This window comes from Myxine glutinosa, chromosome 2, assembly GCF_964187855.1.
Source record: "Myxine glutinosa chromosome 2, kmMyxGlut1.1, whole genome shotgun sequence".
In the NCBI taxonomy this organism is placed as follows: Eukaryota; Metazoa; Chordata; class Myxini; order Myxiniformes; family Myxinidae; genus Myxine; species Myxine glutinosa.
The window spans coordinates 9,072,848-9,093,992 of NC_136262.1; the positions used below are offsets into that span (position 1 = coordinate 9,072,848).

Consider the following 21,145-nt stretch of genomic DNA (forward strand, 5'->3'; position numbering starts at 1 on the left):
GAGGCGTGTTGTAGAAGGCCGCCATGTTCCCTTGCCGAAGCCATGATCAGGTTTTATAGCTCTGCCAGAAACTAAAGCCGACTTGTCTCGGTTTATGTCTGAGCAAATCCTTTCCGATGCTCCACCACTCCACCACAAATTGTGGCTGCTGGGGGCTTCACGGAGCAGTTAGATGTTCAGTCATCAAATTAAAACACTGATGTTGGGTTCCCTGAGAGCTGCGCACGAGGAAATAGACACCACAAGTATGGTTCTGCATCATATACATAGCGACTGTGATGCTTTTGTCATTTCAGCAAGACACACAGATGTTCTTCTGCTACGAGTGGCTCAACTTCCTCGTTTTAAGTATTAAATGTTGCTGATGAGGACTGCTATGTCAAAGAAGATAAAATACATTCCCATTGCTGATGTGTTAAACAGTCTACCATCAAACTCAAAACCTACACATTTGTCTTTCCATGCGCTAACTGGGTGTGATGTCACTTCTGTTTTTCACAAATCACTCCAAACACACAGCATGGAAGATTTTCAAGGACATTGGAAGGTCATGACCTTCTGAAGGCATTAGGGGAAGGTGAGCTTATAAGGGAGAAAGATGAGCTAGCAGAGAGGTTTGTTTGTGCGTATATGATGTGCCGCAAACAGATTCCATTGATACAGCAAAGCACGCTGTCCTCTCTCCCCAAACTGGCACGCCATCAGCTTTGCCCCCAAAAAGTGATGCTCTTCAGCTGCTCTTGAAAAGAGTACACTTCTAAGCAGCTGTGTGGAGGTGTGCTCACCTACCTGAACCATAGATTCCACAACCTTCACAATATGAATGAATGAATGATCGTTTTAAGGCCATTTTCCCCGCTAGAGCGGGGGTTAGCCTTGCGGGCCCCATGACAATCATGGTTCCCTGTTTGAGGCAATGTTTTTTATGGCTGCCAGATATGGCTTTGATATTGGATCAAAGAAAAAAAACCCTTCAGAAACAGAAGAGTTGGCTCACGAAGTTGACGGCGCAGGGTAAGTATTCTATGAATGCCATCCTATCCTTCGCTCTTTCACGAGCCTCGATCTTGTATACAAAAAAACAAAAAAAAACCATATGAGCGATGACATCATAAATTTACATTCTCTAATATATTTGTTGCGTAGATCACGCTCAAGAAGTTTCAAACTGATCAGACTAAGCATTGTCCTTGTCAAATTATGACATCATAATTAAGGCACCAATGCCGGCATCGTTAACAACACCTATTCTCCATGCGGAGTTCTTTACAATGAGCCATGTTTCAATTTTTTCCATGCGGCGGTTTTGGAGATATAGAGGTGCAACGTTTTTCGGTTTTTCAAAGATGGCACCTGTACCACGTGACCTATGATGTCATAATTATCATTAAAATATTCTACAGGAGGAGGCACCCCTATGATAACATTTTGTGTCAATCGGACCAACGGTTGCCGAGAAAGGAAAGGAAAGGAACCACCTTTAGAGGCCATTTTTCCCCGCAGAGCAGGGGTTGGCCTTTTTTGGGCACCGTGGTCTCCTTTCTGAAGGAATGTTTTCAGCCGGATGCCTTTCCTGCCGCCAACCCTGTTAGTCGCCCCTTGTGACACACAGGGAATTACCAGTGGACTGGTTGGTACTCAATTTGCCGACCTCGGAAGAATGACAGGCTGAGTCAACCTCCCCCCCCCCCCCCCCGATGTTAATTCAGCGATCGCCCGGGATTCGAACCCAGGATTTTAGCATCCCAAGCCGGCACCCTAACTGCTAAGCCAATACCAGGCTCGGTTGCTGAGAAAATGAAATTTAAAAATTCAGACATGCATGTACGCACGCACATACATACATACATACACACATAAGCAACCGAATATGCCTAACCCTGCTTTTCGCTTTGCGAGTGCAGGGTAAATAGGACGGGGAAAGTTTGAAACAGGACTGCAGGCAGTTCTTATGTGTTTGTGTTTAGAAATATCATCATGGCAAACAAACATACAGGGGTGAAAACATGACCTCTGTCAACCTTCGGTGGTGGAGGTAAAAACCTTTTCAGCAGATTCGGTGATGATGGACATACTTTACGGAAGGTCATTTTCAGAGGAGCAATCGGTGCGCCATCGTCGGATAATATAACGCAAACGTTCACGGATTTTAGCGTTCACCCTTTAATCCGCCCCCACCTGATGGGCTTTGAATGTAGACACCAGGAGGAATTTTCTTGTGGCATACTTTCAATTTTTTACAAATTGATGGTCGGAAATGGGATACAGATTTGTTTTGCATTAAGAAAGAAAATGTAATTGCTTTGTATAAAGATGGGAAAATGCATTTCACCGATTTGTTTCTTTCTTCTTCTATGTGTTGTTGATGTGGGAGACATATGCCGTGTGTGCCGTTCCGAAGGCACAGCAGAGAAGCCTCTTTATCACCCTTGCGTATGCACGGGTAGCATCAAGTACATCCATCAGGAATGGTGAGCATTGGATTCATCAGTCATTTATAAATTTTCATTTTCTGACTCTGCGTGCGCGTGCGTGCGCGTGCGCATACATACACATTATTAAAATCTACAAACGGTTGGGGTTGTCTGAACCATCAGAGCCTACCTGGTTCCGTCACTGCCTAATTGTTTCTTCTTGTTATACATTCTTTGCCTCCAGCCTATTACAATGGTTGAAGCACAGCAAGAAGGAGTATTGTGAACTGTGCAAACATCGCTTTGCCTTCATGCCAAGTAAGTTATACAGCAAGTGCCTTTAGCTTGTTGTGATTTTTACTTTTGATATGCTCTCTGCTGTTTGACATTCCACTATGAATAAGAAGCAACAGAATGACCGATGAGCAATGTTAAAACACGTTTTTGTAATACTGATCGGTAGATTCCTAGAAGAGCTGATTGCCAAAGAAATGGTCTATAGGCCGTAGATAGTGACACTCGGAAGAGAAGGACGATGAAAATACTACAAAGAAGAGAAAAGACGAGTATAAATATTAAGAAGTTGATTTAGTGTTTGACATAAGGCAATGAGCTGAGTCTTCAAATGACTGAAGGGGAGATCAGGACCATACAGAAACCAGCAGACAGTTCCACATAATAATAAGCTTAATCAAACTTCACCTGGTTTTCTTTTTGTCGACCAAAACACTTGTAACTTGGTGTCCTTGATGCGATCCCACACTTGCTGAGCATTTGTAAAACTCAAGCCAATCATTCCAAAAAAAAAAAAGACTTCTTCGTCTGTATTGGCATAAGGTGTGGCTGTGCCGCTGATGCAATGCCCTCTGCTGCTTAGGCCAGGAATTAATAATTTGTCACTGTCGGTGATAACTCGCTTACTCTCAGCGAAGGACACTGGGATCTTTAATGTCCAGCAACGAATCCTGGCAGACAGCACGCCAGTTTATCATTCATCAGAGGGATGGCACACACATTGATGAATCGCCATGCCTGGGGAACACCGGGAAGACGGTTTATAGCTGGGACGGGATTTAAAACCCATGCTAGACAGCTTCGAGGTTAGTTTGTGTATCTCTAAGCTATCCAGTCAGCCAAAAGTTGACGAATCATAAATATTCAGGTATGTTCTTAGATCGTAAATTTTGACAATGTACCATATATAAAATACTAGCAGGAGTACCTGTATTTAAAGTATTTAAAGTAACTGCCGCTACTTTAAATACTTTTCGTTGAATATATGAATGAATGAATGATAGTTCAGTTATTTCATAGTATGTGTGAGAATAGTCCTTTTCCTGTGTTAGTCTTGCGTTGAGTAGAATAATGAGAGGTAGGTCCTTTTCATTGCTCCATTGCCTTATGCCTCCATTGCCTCTTTATGCTGCCTTTGGCTTTTTGGTGCGAATTGACACGAGGCGGGCCTGGCAGGTCGGGTCGGGACGGAATGAGGGCGGCGAAGAAGCTGACGGTAAGCGCAAGCCGCCAATCAGGGCTCAGGGGGAGTGGCTGCGGCAATGCGTCACGGGGTGTGGTTGGAACGTTCGAGAAGGCTCAGGGCGTGTCCATATAACCCTTCGCGCGAAGCCCCCACGTCACCAAGGCAGTTCAGCGAGTTGAGTGCGGTGAGTTATGAGCTATTGGAGAGGCGCGTATTGATGAGAGTTACCAGATCAGAGAAAGACGCGCATGAACCAAGTGTGACGCTCGGTTGAGCTTGAGGCTGAGCCTCTATTACATTGGGTTACGTAAGTGATAGCGCACTGGTAACTCGACGCGCTGTGGAAAGCCGCCGAGAGACGCGTACATTCCTTCCTGCCTTCCTGCCTCATCTGCTGCCTTTTGTTCGAGAGACGTGCTGCGGGGATCCTTTCCACCACCTGCTTGCCGTCTTCGCGGGACGTGCTGGGACCGTGGAGAGCACGCCCGGCCGCCGTTCCTGGACGACCAAGGCAGCGCGTGGACACCATTCTGCCTGCAATTCCCCTGTGTGAGTGTGATCGGGCCCGAGTCTGGGAATTTTAGTATAAGACTGATTAAGTTCTGCTCTGTCTGCTTTCTACCGAATTGTACATTGTGTAAATAATAGTAATTAAATTGTGTTATTCCTTTTATTTGACCATCTCGTCCCTTCCATCATTGACTAAGCGTGGTACGAATACAACCACTCGAATCGGGTTCCAATACTGGAAAACTGCACGGACCACGTGGTACGCAATCCGCTCGTTGTACTCAAATTACATGTGGCTCGTGCGAGGCTTGCTTCCCCGCTTCCGACGCGGCGCAGGTATTTAGGTACGTGCGAGACTTGGTCCCGAAACCCTACCTTGCGTTTGCCCGGAAGGGGCGTTTCAAGTCTCGGTTACGCTGGCCCAGAAAGAACAAGGGGCTTAATCTCCCCTTGGTAAGGGTAGGAAGGGAGGCGGAAAACCGTAACGATGTCTTTTATATGTATATATATGTATGTATATATATATATATATATATATATATATATATATATATATATATATATATATATATATATATATATATATATATATAGTTGTGGATTTGAGAATTGTTGTAAATATCACCCTCCCTCCCTTTTTTCTCCTCAATATCACTTTTTTTTTCTTTTTTCTTTTTTTCTTTTTTTTTGTAAATATCACCCTCCGTAGTGTAAAGGTCAAAGGTCGTCGTCCTAGTTAATCCATATACATGCACGTAGCAAATCATATATCCTTAATAAATAGTTATTTCCTTATGTGTATTAGTTTAAGGCTGTGTCTTCCATTAATTGACACTGCATTGCACCGAATTCAAATAAGATAGGTCCCCTTTCGTTTCGCATCCCAGCGGTCTGAGTGGTTTTCTATCCCAGCGGTGCGAGTGGTTTTCTATCCCAGCGGTGCGAGTAGTTTTCTATCCCGCAAGATGCCATTGGCCATGTGCTCTGTCTCGGAGAAGAAGGGGGGAGGAGCCGCCAAATCACGGGCGTGGCTCGTCCCCTCGTCACCAGGAGGTGGAGCCAGGAAGCCCTCGCGCCCAACCAGGACTCAGTGGGTGTGGCTTGGTAGGGCGTGTGATATAACCCGCAGCGCGACGCCCCCACCGGAGATTAGTGAGGAGAGGCGATCAGATAAGAAGGGAGAGGCACTCGGCAAGTTCACTTGAGTTTAGAAGGGGGTCACGCATCGCGAGCGAATGCTATTGAGAGAACGCATTGAGCCACTGAAGAGCGCATTGTTCACGGTTATTAGAACTGTTCGCTTGTTACGTACTCGGCTGAGCCGCGAGGGTAACCGCCAAAGCCGGCCTACCGTTGCCCTGTGATAGTTCCGCACACTCCAAACGACGCGCGGAGAGCTCCTGCCGTCTGGTTCATCTGCTTCGCGGTGCAAGTTGGGGACTGAAGAACGAGCTACCTGGATGCCATACCTGAACCATCTCCTCCAGCCAATCCTACCTGCATTCCCCCCCCCCCCCCCCCCCCCGTGTAAGTCTGACTATCGTCCGTCTTCTATGTTGTCCTGGGGTTTAAGTAAGCTTGTATAGGTAAGTTAATATTGCACTGTGTCCTTCTGGTCCTTCCATCCTTCTGTAAATTATTTTCGTTTCTTTCCTTCTCCTTGGTTCCTTTAATTGTGTAAATAGTTAGTAATAAATCATATTTGTTCTTCCTACCTTGCCTTTCTTTCCTTTACATCCATTTCGCTTTAGTGATTTCCCCATTGGATACCTGTGGCACGATTTGGCCAACGTTTAAGAATCGGATCAGTTACTTGCTAATGGTTCGTGCTGCGGCTGCTAATCCGCTCGGCAATTAACATCTTGTCCGCGGTCGCGAACGGGGTTGCTCACCTGCCTCTCCGGAGGGAGCTTTGGCAACTTCAGGACTCACGTCGGTCAGTCATACACAAGGGGACTAATCCCCCCTTGGTAAGGGGAAAAAAGGCCGACGTAGAGATCCGTAACTATATATATATATATATATATATATATATATATATATATATATATATATATATATATATATATATATATATATATATATAGATATAGATATAGATATAGATAGATATATATAGATATATAGATATATATATATATATAGATATAACTGTGAGAAATAGTAGAAACTCCACAGTACGAGCAGGGCGTCTCATTTGCATTGAATAAATAATCGGGAGATTAAATCAGACGCGAACGTAGCTTCAGGACGTCGATATTTAATTTTTGACAAGCTTTCGACCAACAAAGGTCTTCTTCTGAGTCGGCCCCAAGTTCAACGGACTTCAAGTTCCGTTGAACTTGGGACCGACTCAGAAGAAGACCTTTGTTGGTCGAAAGCTTGTCAAAAATTAAAGATCGACGTCCTGAAGCTACGTCGGCGTCTGATTTAATCTCCCGATTTATATTTATATATATATATATATATATATATATATATATATATATATATATATATATATATATATATATATATATATATATATATATATATATACTTTTTCCACATGCGAAATTTGCATTTATGTTTATTTAAATTATACAATGGACTACAAAATGTAAATGTTTCATGATATTTGTTATATTATATCACCTTTATCTATCAATATTGTTGAAATGAAGATCAAGTAGCTGTATGTTGAAATATGTTGAAAAAGTCAAAACTTTACATGGGGTGTACTTACTTTTTCATGTGACTGTATATATATCTTTTATATCGGTTTTTACCTAATCAAAGGAACAGCTATATATATTGTTGCTGTTTCGCGCGACCCCCGTTCCCTTACCAAGGGGAGATTAAGGGTGTAGTACTGGTGAACTTTCCAATATGCCTCTTTTTAAAAAAACTATGTTTTTATGGTTTAGATTCATACGTATTGTATAAACTCATTCAGTATTTCCTTTAAAATATCTAATGTTATCTTTACACGCAATTTACAAGAAATATAATATTTTGCATGAAATTTGTTATAACTTTAATTTGCATCATTCTTTTGGGCTGAAATTTGGACAGGATATTCAGAATATCACTTCCTTTAAAATGATGAAGGCTTTTGTTTATAGGAGTAGCCATTGTGGATTTATTGAAGGACAACCAAGTTTTATCTGGTAATTGGCATAATTAGCTAATTAGTGAACATTTGACATAATTTCACAAAATCCTCATCAGGTAGTAGAGTAACACATGTACGTAGTGTGTTCAAAAAGTATCCGACCTTTATTTTTCGTGCGTTAAAAAAAAAAGAAGCTAGGGAGGCGTTGATTGGTGCACGTATGTAGGCGATCCTAATGCACACGCGTGAATTTTTTCCCACCTGCAGAAGCTGTCATTCGATGGCAGACCGCCGATGAGTGAGGACATGTAAGTGAGCGCCGTCGGATTTTCGTTTTTGACAAAATGACGGAAAAACTTGAACAACGCTACTGCATCAAATTTTGTTTTTTGGCCTCGGGGATGTTGGATTCTTCCATTGTGATGACTGCAACTTGATTTCTGGGTTGTACCCATAAACCCAGGACTCATCGCCAGTGATCACTGTGTTGAGGAAGCTGGGATCGCTGTTCACAGTCTCCAGCATGTCCTGTGCGATCTCCAAACGGAGTTGCTTCTGCTCAATCGTTAGCAGCTTTGGTACGAACTTCGCTGAGATTCTCCTGAAGCCCAAATCCTCCTTCATAATGGAATGAACGGTGTTGAATCTTGTGGATCGTTTCCACTTGGGAATCGCCAAGCTTTACACAAAATTTGATGCAGTAGCGTTGTTCAAGTTTTTCCGTCATTTTGTCAAAAACGAAAATCCGACGGCGCTCACTTACATGTCCTCGCTCATCGGCGGTCTGCCGTCGAATGACAGCTTCTGCAGGTGGGAAAAAATTCATGCGTGTGCATTAGGATCGCCTACATACGTGCACCAATCAACGCCTCCCTAGCTTCTTTTTTTTTCCGCACGAAAAATAAAGGTCGGATACTTTTTGAACACAGTAGTATAATACACGTACCAAGTTTTGTGTGAAAAGAATGATAGGTGACATGTAAGATAGAAGTAGAAATGTGTTCTTTGTTTTTCCTTGTTTTTTATTGACGGTCTAATTTATGCAAATTATATGCATGTAATATGACAAAGAAGCGTTGAAACTGGTCTGAGTTAAAGCCAAGATTATATCTTTCAAGAAAAACTGAAAATTAGATATTAACTTGATTTTGTTTTTGTGTAAAGGCCTCTCAAAGGTACCTATGTAGTTTTCTCAATTTTTCACCAGTACTACATCCTTAAGCCCCTTGTTCTTCTTGGGTCGTCGCAACCGCGAGACTCGAGTCGCCACTTCCGGTCGGACGCGGGACAGGGTTTCGGGACGATGTTCGCACGTACCTAAGTACCCACGCCGCCACGGAAGCGGGGATCAAGTCTCGCACGAACCACGCGTAATTTGAGTGCACCCGAGCGGATGGCGCACCACGTGGTCCGTGCTATTACCTTGGTATTGGAACCCGATTAGAGTGATATTATTTGTACCACGCTCAGTCAATGAGGGAAAAGACGAGACTGTCGAATCAAAGAAACAACAGGTTTAATAATTATTATTTACAATGATCGGTAGCAGAAGCAGAGACACAGGGCAGTCTTATACAGTCTTCGCTTATTCCCCAGACAATGGGCCCACTCACACATTCAGGGGGATGAAGGAGGAAAAGTTCATTCGCTGGAGGCGCCGGCTTTGTCGTTCAGGATCAGCTCACCCGGCGTGGCCCTCTGCCGGTCACAGCACGTCCCTCGACGAAGGCAGGCGGGAGGGATCCTCACGGCGTGTATCTTGAACAAAGGCGGGAAAATATACGCGCGTCTCTCGCCCGGCACGGCGGTCCTTCACCGCGATTTATGCAACGGCGCGCTTTCACTCTCGCAACTCAATTCAGGATCTGACTCGAGCTCAATTCAACAGAGGACCCCGGCTCATAACTTGGTTCAGCGCACCTCTCCTCAGAACTACTTCAGCGCACCTCTCCTCAGAACTACATCAGCACACCTCTCCTCAGAACTACTTCAGCGCACCTCTCCTCAGAACTCGTAATTCAACACAGCGCTTCGAACTGATAACTCAAGCTCATCACTCAGCGCAGGTCCTCCTCAAACTTAGTTCAGCGCACCTCTCCTCAGAACTGGCAAGCGCCTCTCCCCATAACTGAGGTGGGGGCTTTTGGGCACAGGGTTATATTGCCACGCCCTGGTCTGCCTCGAATGTTCCAAACCACGCCTTTTGCCGCAGAGCTAAGCCACTCCCCTCGAGCCCTGATTGGCGGCTCGTGCTGACCGTCACTCCTTCCCCGCCGCCCCCCCATGTCAGCCTACACTACCCTTGCCCTTCCCTGTATTTACAAATTACAAATTTGTCTCTACGTCTTGTCTCCCATATCCCCCTCCAAACCAAATTTGTCTTCCAATCCCTCCCAAGAAGGAAGGAATGGGATAAACACTGTCAAATCACGTCGAGATGCGTCTTACCCACTCAAATCGTTCACAAAACTTGGTGTGGAGTTCTGTCTCCCTTGGTGAGTGGATGTGGATGGTGCGAAGAGATTCCTCATCCTAACTATACTCTAATAACATTAACTCGGTTACACTACCCGGCGTCATGCCCTGCCAATTGGCATCTTTAAACTATGTGGTTCTAAAAACCAATTCCCATTGACCCACCCTGTGGTGCCCTACGAATTTGGGTCTCACTCCCCAATTTTTCACTACTGTGCCTTTGCACAATTTCGGGGCTGGGTCGTGTGGCTCCACTAGCAGGTCCAACTACCTGCGCACCTCCGCCACTGAAGTCGCCACCCGAGCTTACCTTGCTGCTTGCGACTACCCTGAATCGGGGAAGGCCCCTCCTGGCTCTCTCACCCCTCTGATGCCCTCTCTGGCATTGGGATACCCGGGTCCTTCCCCTGGATCCTCGGGCCCCACTGAACACTACTCTGACTGGCTCTCAGAGCCTACCTGCGGCCTCACCTGGCCGACAAACTACCAGTGGCGGAGTGCCCCAATAACCATACGCACCAACAAAGCCCACACGCCCAGCCATTCCAAAGACTCGTGCACCCATCCAAGCACTTCATTGCCACTACCTGCACCACAGGTGTCAATATCCAACAATTTACCTAGATCCCCTACCTGACTTTTAAACTACCCTCCCCGGATAGCCGTGAAGGGGAAATTACGAGCCAAAATTACGAGCGACCGAAATTTAATTATTAAAAATCCAAATGAAATTCGTGCCATGGCTAGCCAAGACGGTCGAATGCCGGTGGAGTAGGAGATGAGGTATTAGAGGGAGAAGAATTAATAACCCAGGACCGAGAAGGACAGTTGGTAATGGAGGAAGCTGAAGGGGGTGCGGCAGCAGAGGTAACAGGGGAAGAAAATGGCGGCGTGTCGCACGTGGTGGCGAGAGCCGAGCCAGCGGCACCAGTGGACTGGGGCCTATTTGTGACCCACATGATGGCCTTTGTGGCCAAAACGGAGGATAGCCTGAAAGGAATGAGTGGGCAAATGGCTAATCAATCAAAAGAAATGGCTAATCAATCGAAAGAAATGGATGGCCAATTGAAAGAAATGGGGGGTCAAATGAAAGAAATGGGTGACAAATCCACCAAGGAAATGAAAGATGGGTTAAATAAATTGGAAAACAAAATGGACACCCAAATCCACCCGGGAATTGGAAGCGGTGAAAAAGGGGCTGGAAAGCAAAATGGACGCTCAAAAGAACGAATTGGAAAAAATGAGGGTGGCATCTAAGAGGGAAATAGAAGAGATGGGGGAGGACACAAGGCGCGGATTGAGCGAAGAGGTCGCATTGGTACGCGACGAGGTAAAGCAGTGCGAGGAGCGCATGGAGAAGGAGTTGAGGAAGAGTACGGCTAGGTTACATGGGGGTATAGAGGATTTGACGCGGGAAGTAGAGAAGCTGACAGTAGGACAGCAGGAATTAAGGGAGCAAGTGGGTAAGAACACGGACGTGATGGGGGGCTGAAAGCAGCACAAAAGGAAATAAGACGGGAGGTAATAGCGACGAAGAAGGAGTGTCAAGTGGTACACGAAGGGCTGACAAAGAGGTTAGTTGATGTGGTGGAGACGTTGGGGACGAGGGAACGAGAGGTTAGGACCCATATAGAGACGACCAGGGTGGCTTTAGAAGAAGAAATCGTGGGGGCGCACCAGGAAATAGAAGAGGTGAAACAAAAGTTGGAGGAAGTAGAAGAAGGGGTGAGTGAAATTAAAAAGAGACGGAAGGAGACTAAAAAAGAAATAAAGGAGGAGGTGATGGAGTATGTGCAAGGTCTGTGTTCACATCGTGATGACGTGTTTGCTAACCAAATAAAGAGTTTGCAGGTGGCGGAGGAGAAGCGAAGAGGAAGAAGCGCCGAGGTGAGTGGCGATAATGTCGGAAATATGTATGGTGTGAGGGGAGGTTCGACGAGCTTGGGAGTTGGCATAGACCCGGGCGTTCGTGAGAGGCCGATGGTAAGGTATGCGACTGTTCCGGAGTGCGTGGAGAGAGAGTGTGCGCAGGGATGTCCGACCATGGGGAGTGCGAGAGGTGTTGGTGAGCGAGTATGGAATGGGTAGCGGGTTGCGACGAGGCGACCCAAGCATCGACACCGACCGGGGTAGTCTTTAGAGGGATGGGGGACGCACGCGAGCCCCCAGGAAGTAGTGTACTGTGGGGGCCCGAACGGTTCAGCCCCGCGTTAATTCCGCAGGGAGCGGCGCACGGGGTCTGGCCTTCGGGCGGCCATAAGGTTCCACTCGCGCCGTATGACGGCAAGAGTTATTTGAGGGCGTACCTGGTGCAATTTGACCACGTGTGTAGGGGCAACGGTTGGAACCCGGACGAAGGTGGGGTACACCTTGTGGCAGCACTGCGCGGCGTGGCGGTGGAGGTTCTGACGGCCTTACCACCAGGTGCTCTCACCCTGCCAGAACTCCGTGCAGCCGTAATTAATTGATTTGGCGTTGAACAGCAGAGCGAGCTTGTTAAAGCTCAGCTCGCGGTGCGAAAAAGGAAACCCCAGGAGAACATCGGGGAATTGGTGTATGACATTCGCCGCGCAGTGGGGATAGCGCATGCGGACATAGCCGCGACCTCCCAGGAAAGCTTGGCGCTGGACCATTTCATCCAGGCCTTCCCGGAGCCTGAGCTTCGGCAACAGCTCGCCATGTGGCGCCCGCGGACCTTGAGCCAGGCGGCCGACGCTGCGGCCCGTTGGGAAGCAGCGAGGCCCCTGGCACGGGGAAGCGAGCGCCACGCAGTGGCGGTGAGACAGGTAGGGCCCGTGGCTGGTGGCGGGCCCCCAAAAGGGGTCCTGACCTGGAAAACATGGTCTGAAGGCTGGTGGACCAGCGCCTAGCGGGATCTGGACCATGGCAGGCGGCTCTGGAGGTGGCACACGGTAGGCCACGATCAAATGCCCCAATTAGGACATACAGGGGGGGCAATTTGGAATTCCGGAGGCAAGCACCTTACCAGGTGAGGTGCTTTAATTGTAACCGGGTGGGTCACCATGCGCGGGAGTGTCGAGCCCCGCGCTGGGACGGACCCCGGCAACCAGGACCATCAACTCAGCCTCGAACGGGTCGGACTAGCCGACCCCAGACCCCCCCGCCAGGGCCCGGGAAACTAATATGTGCCGAGCATGCAGGGCCGTGTTCGGCAGCAGGGGATGGTGAAGAGCCCTCATTGACGCGACAGGTCATCTATTGTGGCCAAATTGATACGGTGTAGTTTGACAATTCGGTGCAAAATTGCCGGCGTGGGGGTAGACGCCGTAGTGGACACAGGAGCTAGCGCCACGATCATCAGCCCTGTGATCCTTGATTCGAGTGCAGACGGATGGGATAAAATCCAGCGTCTGGAAAACCATAGTTTGCAGTTGGCTACCGGGGTAACGGCCCCCATCATAGGGTGTGGTTTTGTAACCCTCAAGTTAGGGTCGGTAAAGAGGGAAGTAGAAGTTTGGGTGGCGGAGGTGTGCAACCCATGCCTAATCGGGCTGGATCTGTTGACTGCCAGCGGTTGTAAAATTGATTTCTATTTGTATATATATTTTATATATATATATACAGTGTGTATCAAAAAAAAGGTAATCTGAATTCAAGGGGTTGATATGCAAAGGTTATTTAGTTTGACAATTTACATGTGGTTTACCAATTATGAGGAGATCCTCAGCTTTCCATTGATGCCTTTCATGCATCATTGCTGTCACACATGACCGAGTGCATGTTCATTGAAAATGACAAGTTCAAATCGCATTTTTACAAATTTGGCTAATCGGTGCAAGACTGTTTGAAATTGGACGCATTACTTGTCGACTGCCAAGTTGATTATGTAAAATTGTTAAGCTGGTCTAGTAATCGTCGGTTGCATCATCCTTTGTTTAAGATGGGTATTTAAGATGGGCCTACAGTGTATGGAACCGAAAGCACCCGGCGTTACCCGGGTTCTTTTTGAATGAATTTACTACTATAATTCAGCTTTTACTCGTGGCCATAGAAGATTGACGACTATAATTCAGCTCAGCATTTAATTGTGAAATGGGCCCAGCTCGGCCGAAGCGGCCTCGCCACCTAGCCTATAACCTTCCCGGGGCCCGTCCCAACATTTTTAGTTCTTTTTGAATGAATTTACTACTATAATTCAGCTTTTACTCGCAGCCTTAGAAGATTGACTACTATAATTCAGCTCAGCTTTTAATTGCGAAATGGGCCTGGCCCGGCCGAGGTGGGCCTCAACCAGTCTCGCCACCTCGCCTAAAACCTTCCCGGGGCCCATCCCGACATTTTTTGTATTAGAGGTTTCCTCCTATATTTCACCGTTCAGGAGATTAGCTTGCACAGACAAACAAACAAACAAAAACTTTCTTTTTTTATATACTTGATGAACAATACTTTTTGATGAAAATATAATTGTACATTGACCACATGCATACACAGTCAGCGTCATTACGAAGTGACAATAAGTAACAATTGGAACTGTTCAGGACTGATTGTAAACAAATACAGGCAGAAGCTTATCTACCTCCTTACCCCATCTCCCCAACCAACGTTCTTTTACAAAATTTCATGCCATGTTTTTATGTAATTTCATTTTCAAAAGTTAAATTTGAACTCCAAATTTCAAGGCAACTTCCTGGCAAAGATTACTGGCAAAGATTACACCAAGTGGTGCCCCAAAGGCTTACCAGCAGTAGTCAGGAGAGTATCTTGGCCAGGGTTATCAGCAGTAGTTGGGAGAGGAATTTGGCCAGTTACCAGCAGTAGTCGGGAGAGGAATTTGGCCAGGGTTACCAGCAGTATTCAGGACAGGATCTTGGCCAGGGCTACCAGCAGTAGTCGGGAGAGGATCTTGGCCAGGGTTACCAGCAGTAGTCAGGAGAGGAATTTGGCCAGGGTTACCAGCAGTAGTCAGGAGAGGATCTTGGCCAGGGCTACCAGCAGTAGTCAGGAGAGGAATTTCGCCAGGGTTACCAGCAGTAGTCAGGAGAGGATCTTGGCCAGGTTTACCAGCAGTAGTCAGGAGAGGATATTGGCCAGGGTTACCAGCAGTAGTCAGGAGAGGATCTTGGCCAGGGTTACCAGCAGTAGTTGGGAGAGGAATTTGGCCAGGGTTACCAGCAGTAGTCGGGACAGGATCTTGGCTAGGGTTGCCAGCAGTAGTCAGGACAGGAACTGTGCTCGGGTTACCAGCAGTAGTCAGGAGAGGTTGGCACTGGCACCTATAGCTAGGGTGCCAGTACCAACCACATTTGTGAAAATTATCTACAAAACAGGAAGTGAGCGTTAAACAAACAACAACAACAACATGCATTTTAAAGGCCATTTTCCCTGCTAGAGCGGGGGTTAGCCTTGCTGTCCCCATGACAATCTTCTCCATTTTGCCCTATTTTCTGCATCTCTCCTTGTTAACCCCATTGCCCGCATTTCTTCTTCCACCATCTTTAGCCAAGTCTTTCTCGGTCTTCCCCGTCTTCTACTTCCTTCTACATTCATTTCCATCACTCTTCTCAACCAGTCACTTTCATCCTTCCTCAACACATGACCAAACCATCTCAACCTGTTCCTCTTCACAGCATCAATCACAGGCTCTATTCCCATCATCTTTCGCAATTCATCATTTGTCTTCCTCTCTCTCAACGATACTCCACACATCCGTCGAACCATTCGCATTTCCACCCTTTCCAACCTTCGTTGCTGCTCTACGTTCATTACCCATGTCTCGCTCCCATAAATCATAACACTTCTCACACATGCAGCATACACCTTTCCCTTCAGCTTCAACGACACTCCCCTCATCATCAGCACGCCACTCAATTCCCGAAACTTCTTCCATGCACATCTCACTCGAGCAACCGTTGCCGAGTCTGATCCACCTTCTCCACTCAGCATGTCTCCGAGGTAGCAAAATGTTTTCACACCTTCCAGCTTCACGCCGTCTCCAAGATCCAACTCAACATTTCCTCCATCTGCAGCTCCCTCTGTGCACACCTTACATTTGAATGTAGCTGCCACACTGGTTAATGAACCTCTCAGACCACTACATTTTTGATGAACCCACTCAGCGCACATTGTACACTGAATGGAGTTCACTCCGACACCTTTCCTACACACAGCACAGGGCCACTTCCCAGTTCTTTCCACCTCACCACATGCTTTACCACTTGCCATCACCTTCGTCTTTCCGATATTCACCTTCAGACCTTTTGTCTCCATACATTCCTTCCACGTGTTCATCTTTTCCTTCAGTCCATCCATACTTTCCGCAATCAACACCAGATCATCTGCATACAACAACTCCCATGGTAAACCCTCCTTTACGTTCTGAGCCAGCACCTCCATCACAGCTACAAATAGTAGTGGACTTGGTACCGACCCCTGATGCACTCTCACCTTCACCTCAAACTCACCACTGTTCCCGTACTTCGTCCTTACAGCTGTGCGCGCTCTTTTGTACATTGCCATCACTACTCTGATCAACCATTCCTCCACTCCTAACTTCCTCAATGCCCATGTCAATACTTTGCGTGGAACCCGATCGAATGCTTTCTCCAGATCAACAAACCCAAGGTTAAAGAGCGTTAAACAAAAAACAAGACCAAAAGTCTAACAGCGGCGTAGCTGGGCTTGTAAAATATTATAAACCACAAACACACATGATTAGCTTTTTAAACAGTCCCTAATGCTGTTTATAACATTAGACAAAGAAATTTGGAGGAATCCCGACAGAGATTAAGTTTACTTGCAGAACTGAGCGAAGATCTACTGTAATCTATATACCCCACAAGGGTTGGATATGTGCTCCTTTGCCAAGCCAGCCGTTCCTTAACGGTTTTGAATGGAGTGCTTGCTCAAATGCTTAAACCACTTGGCGATCTCTCCACAAGAAACTTGGTAAATGAACACACACCCAATGTTCTTGAGACCCAACCATAGATCGACTATAATATATATACCCCAACGAGGAATGACCCTTTCTGCAGCTCCCATAGTGACCGGGTGTAGGCCTACTAGTAAATTAAAATGTCGGTCGGTGGAATCAGCAGTCATAATGACATCATAGACGTAATGACGTAACGGACACAAAACTGCCGCTACTTTAATATGTAGATATATTTTAACTTCCAGTAAGTTTGCAGTCAATACGAAGGGATTAGTGTTACGATTAGATTTACTATAATATTAACGTTATATTTCGAAAATGATATTACCATTTAAAAAACCGAGGCTAATTCCTTACTCCTGCGATTATTAATATTAGTGCCGTACACCGCTTATCACTGATTCATGAACCATACACCGCTTCAATCAATTAACTTTGTATTCATGACATTGGGATTAAAGTGTTATGGTTATATTTGCTATATTATTATTATTGCGAAAACGATACTACTGAAACGATACACTATTGTATTAAGAAACCTGAGCTTAATTTGTCCGAAACGGTCCGAAGGTGAGGCATAACGCCGAAGGCCTATACGCACCGTTTTGTTGGAAGAGCCGTAACGCCAATGCTTTCGATATTCGATGGTCATTTTAACAATTGGTTTGTTTGTGTTTCACACTGAATGAAAAACGTAGAGGTAGAGCATGGTGATTGTGATATATGACAGGTTCAACGATATGTTCGGCATATATGACTGTAACCGCGCTGCCCTGACTAATCCGGCCAGCAGGGAAGAATGGGGAGGATTTGGCCCCCAACTTGCGTGGGGTGTACAACCACCACGAGGAGGTGTCCCTGATAGTTACTGTTCCCTTTATTGTGTTTTGTCCTGATCTGTTCGGTGTCCACGCTCTCTCCCGTGAGGCTGGACCATGTATAAAAAAACCAAATTTGCTTTTGGAGAGGGGGTGGGGGGGGGGGGGGGCGGGGTGAATGAAAACCTTAATTTGACCCATTTTCACAATTGATTTTGATTTCACAATTTCACAATAATCCCTGGTGTTGGGCTAGCGGCTAGGGTGCCAGCTTAGGATCCTCGGATCCTGGGTTCGAATCCCGGTCGATCGCTGAATTAACGCCAGGGGGGTTGACTCAACCTGTCATCCTTCCGAGGTCGGCAAATTGAGTACCAGTTCACTGGTAATTCCCTGCTTGTCGTACAAGGCGACAAAAAGGGTTGGCGGCAGGAAGGGCATCCGGCCGTAAAACATTGCTTCAAAAAGGGGACCGGAAAACAACAACAACCATGGTCCCCAAAAAAGGCCAACCCCTGCTTGCGGGGAAAAAATGGCCTCTAAAGGTGGTTTTTTTTTTGGTTTTTTTTTTCACAATTGACCCCATGACTAATCTTGAACCTCTCTCCAGATGTCCATGCATGTTCCAGTATTGCTTGAAATTTGCTATATAATTTTTTTCTTCTTCACCTATCACTCTTACTAGAAGTTAGAAAAATAGTTTTTAGTTTAACAGGATCTTCTAAAGCAGTATGACCATTGGCAGGTGTTACGATTAGTTTGGTCATGGCAATGCCTGGAGTTTTCCTTGTAGCAGTGGCCACATAAAATATCGACCAAGTGCACATAGTTTTATTGTGTTCTAGAATATGATATTGTCGTGTGTCTCCCCTGTAATGAACACCGCAGGGTGACGGATGGCCAACCGAGCTTTAACTCTGAGGTGTATACTCAACTATGGCGGTAGTGACACGTGCGTGGGGGGAGGGGGTATTGGAGGGCAGCGAGAGCTTACCTGCGTGGCCGGACGCGACACGAGGGTTATCGGATCCCGACAACAAATAAACTTACAAAACCGGCAAAGCCACACACAATACAACAATTAAAATGCAACAAATAATGGTTTAATAAAAATAATGCAGGTAACAAAAATTAGTGTACAGTAAACTAAAATTCCTACATTGAGGATCCTCCATCAGACACAATTACACACACAAGGAGAAATAAATGAAAGTAATAATGTGTGTGTAATGTTATCTGGTACTCAGCTCTGGCGTCCTTGACCGTCCGGGGTCGTCGAAGATCCCGCGTCCCTGCGCGGGAAAACACGCGTTGGCGCGAAGTCGCGTTCGCCGCCGATGTGAAGCGAACAGGCCCGAGCTCCTCCGTCGTCCTTGCTCGGCTGGAACGTGCCCTGATGTTCCTTTCAGGCACACACGACACCAAGCACAGCCTTCACAAAGCCAGCACCAAGGAGAGGAAAGGATGCATCCGCTTCCACCAGCCAGGAACAGTCAGAGGGAAATACGTCTGCTCGCGACGAAGCCTGGACTTTGAGAGTGAGAATAAAATGCGTCTTCCTACGACCAAGCCAGAGACAGAGAGAGAGAGAACTGTGCGTCCGCCTGCAATCAAACCCAGGGCAAGAGAGAGCAAAAATGGCGGGACGTGTCCTTTTTGTCCCTGGCGCTGGAATGTTCTCTCTGACGTCACCTGCGCTCCCAACAAAGAGCGTCATTGCATCAGTCTATGCCTCTATGGCTATCAATCATTCCTTTTGGGGCGGGGCCTCACGGCCTTCTTCACGCCCCTCGAGATGACTCGGCTGGGTGGCGTCAGTGGTAGAATGTCCGGATCTGGTCGGCAGTTATGTTATTTAATTGTAGGCGCTGATCGCATGGCTGGTGTTGCAAGTGTCATAAGGAACGAAGGGAAAACCTCAGAGGCATATATATATATATATATATATATATATTTATATATATATATATATATATATATATATATATATATGTATGTATGTATGTATGTATGTATGTATGTGTGTTACGGATCTGGGGGACGGCACTCCCGTTAGCAAGGGGGGGTGTTAATCCCCTTGTCTTGTTAAGCTGGCCGTATGACCGGTCCTGGGGGTATGACGTCACGCCCGGTCAGCGCTGAATAGGGTCGTAGGCCAATTCTTCCTATGACCTAAGTACCAGCGCCTTCCGGTACCCGAGGAAATACTCCCGCCCGGGCCGCAGCATAATAGATGGATTGCGCCGAGCGAAGCGAGCTGCGACGCGGGCCATTAACAAAGGACTAAACCCGATTATAAACGGTTCTGCCGAAATCGCGCCACAGGTACTCAATTGGGAAATCACTAAAGCGATCGGACGAGAATGAAACCAAAAGAATAAGGAGGAACAGGTATTTATTAATTAACTATACAAAACCAAAGAAAGAGAAGGAACGAAAGCAATATACAGAAGAAGAAGAAGAAAAAGAAGAAGACAGCGCAAATCCTTAAACAGTCTTACTTATATCCCGGACAACACAAACAGCACAAACTCACGTACACAATTGGGACTTTCAGGCAGGAATGGCTGGAGGAGATGGTTCAGGTATGGCGTCAAGTAGCTCGTTCTCCAGTCCCCAACTCACACCGCAAAGCAGATGAACCAAACGGCAGGAGCTCAATATACCCCGGCCCGGCTATACACACACGCACACGCACACGCACACGCACACACACACACAGTAATACCTCGGCCTACATCATTAATTGGTTCCATAAGCCGTGACGTAACTCGGTTTTTGACGTAAACCGGGCGCAATGTCTTTAAAATGCCTTACCACACCAATCAATCCACACTACTCACTCCACACACCATTTATTCCCACACACCAAGTATTCTCTCCATTTATCCACTTGCACCCCATGCAAGTCAATCACTCAACACCATTACACATGTCCTCAATACACCACTCATACACTTTCTCCGGTCATCCCAGACCATTGCCTCATTTCACCAAGTTCAACGATAACCAGTTTCTCACACACACAACCATTCTCGACCAATGCCTCATTTCACCAAGCCCAAGAGGCACCCACAATTACACACACACAGCATCATCTAACTAACTACTTCCCTCTAATACTTGTGCTTTCCCTGTCTTCCCTTATACTAAGCACTTCCCTCGTCATTAACATCCTTCTAATCTGACTACGTCCCCTCTACCTGTATCAATGTCTCTACTTAAATCTCGGTCTCCTATTGTCATCCTAAATCCCTAACAATATCCTAGCCCGCCCTTGGCTAGTTCACACTGCCAAACCCCATAAATCTACTGCTCCTTTGCCCCAACATGAGGGATGGTAGAGCTACCATCCCTCTACATCGGATACTATCTCCCACTATCACCCCCCAGTCCTCTTGCACTATGAGTCCCCGTCATTGGAGGTACTGGATCCTGCCTATATCTATATACAAACGT

General features: G+C 46.4%; 1 protein-coding gene across 3 annotated transcripts in view; it reads left to right on the forward strand.

Moving 5' to 3' along the window:
- Positions 1-21,145, forward strand: part of MARCHF6 (membrane associated ring-CH-type finger 6) — an 84,321-nt gene that overhangs the window by 4,045 nt on the left and 59,131 nt on the right. Inside the window, exons 2-3 of one of the 3 annotated variants that reach the window (XM_068108774.2) lie at positions 2,375-2,471; positions 2,659-2,732. In XM_068108774.2, coding sequence (XP_067964875.2) covers positions 2,375-2,471; positions 2,659-2,732 — 171 coding nt within the window. Of the gene's footprint in view, positions 1-2,360; positions 2,472-2,658; positions 2,733-21,145 lie in introns of all 3 variants that reach the window. The other 2 variants (XM_078772959.1, XM_078772960.1) reach the window with 2 other exon arrangements.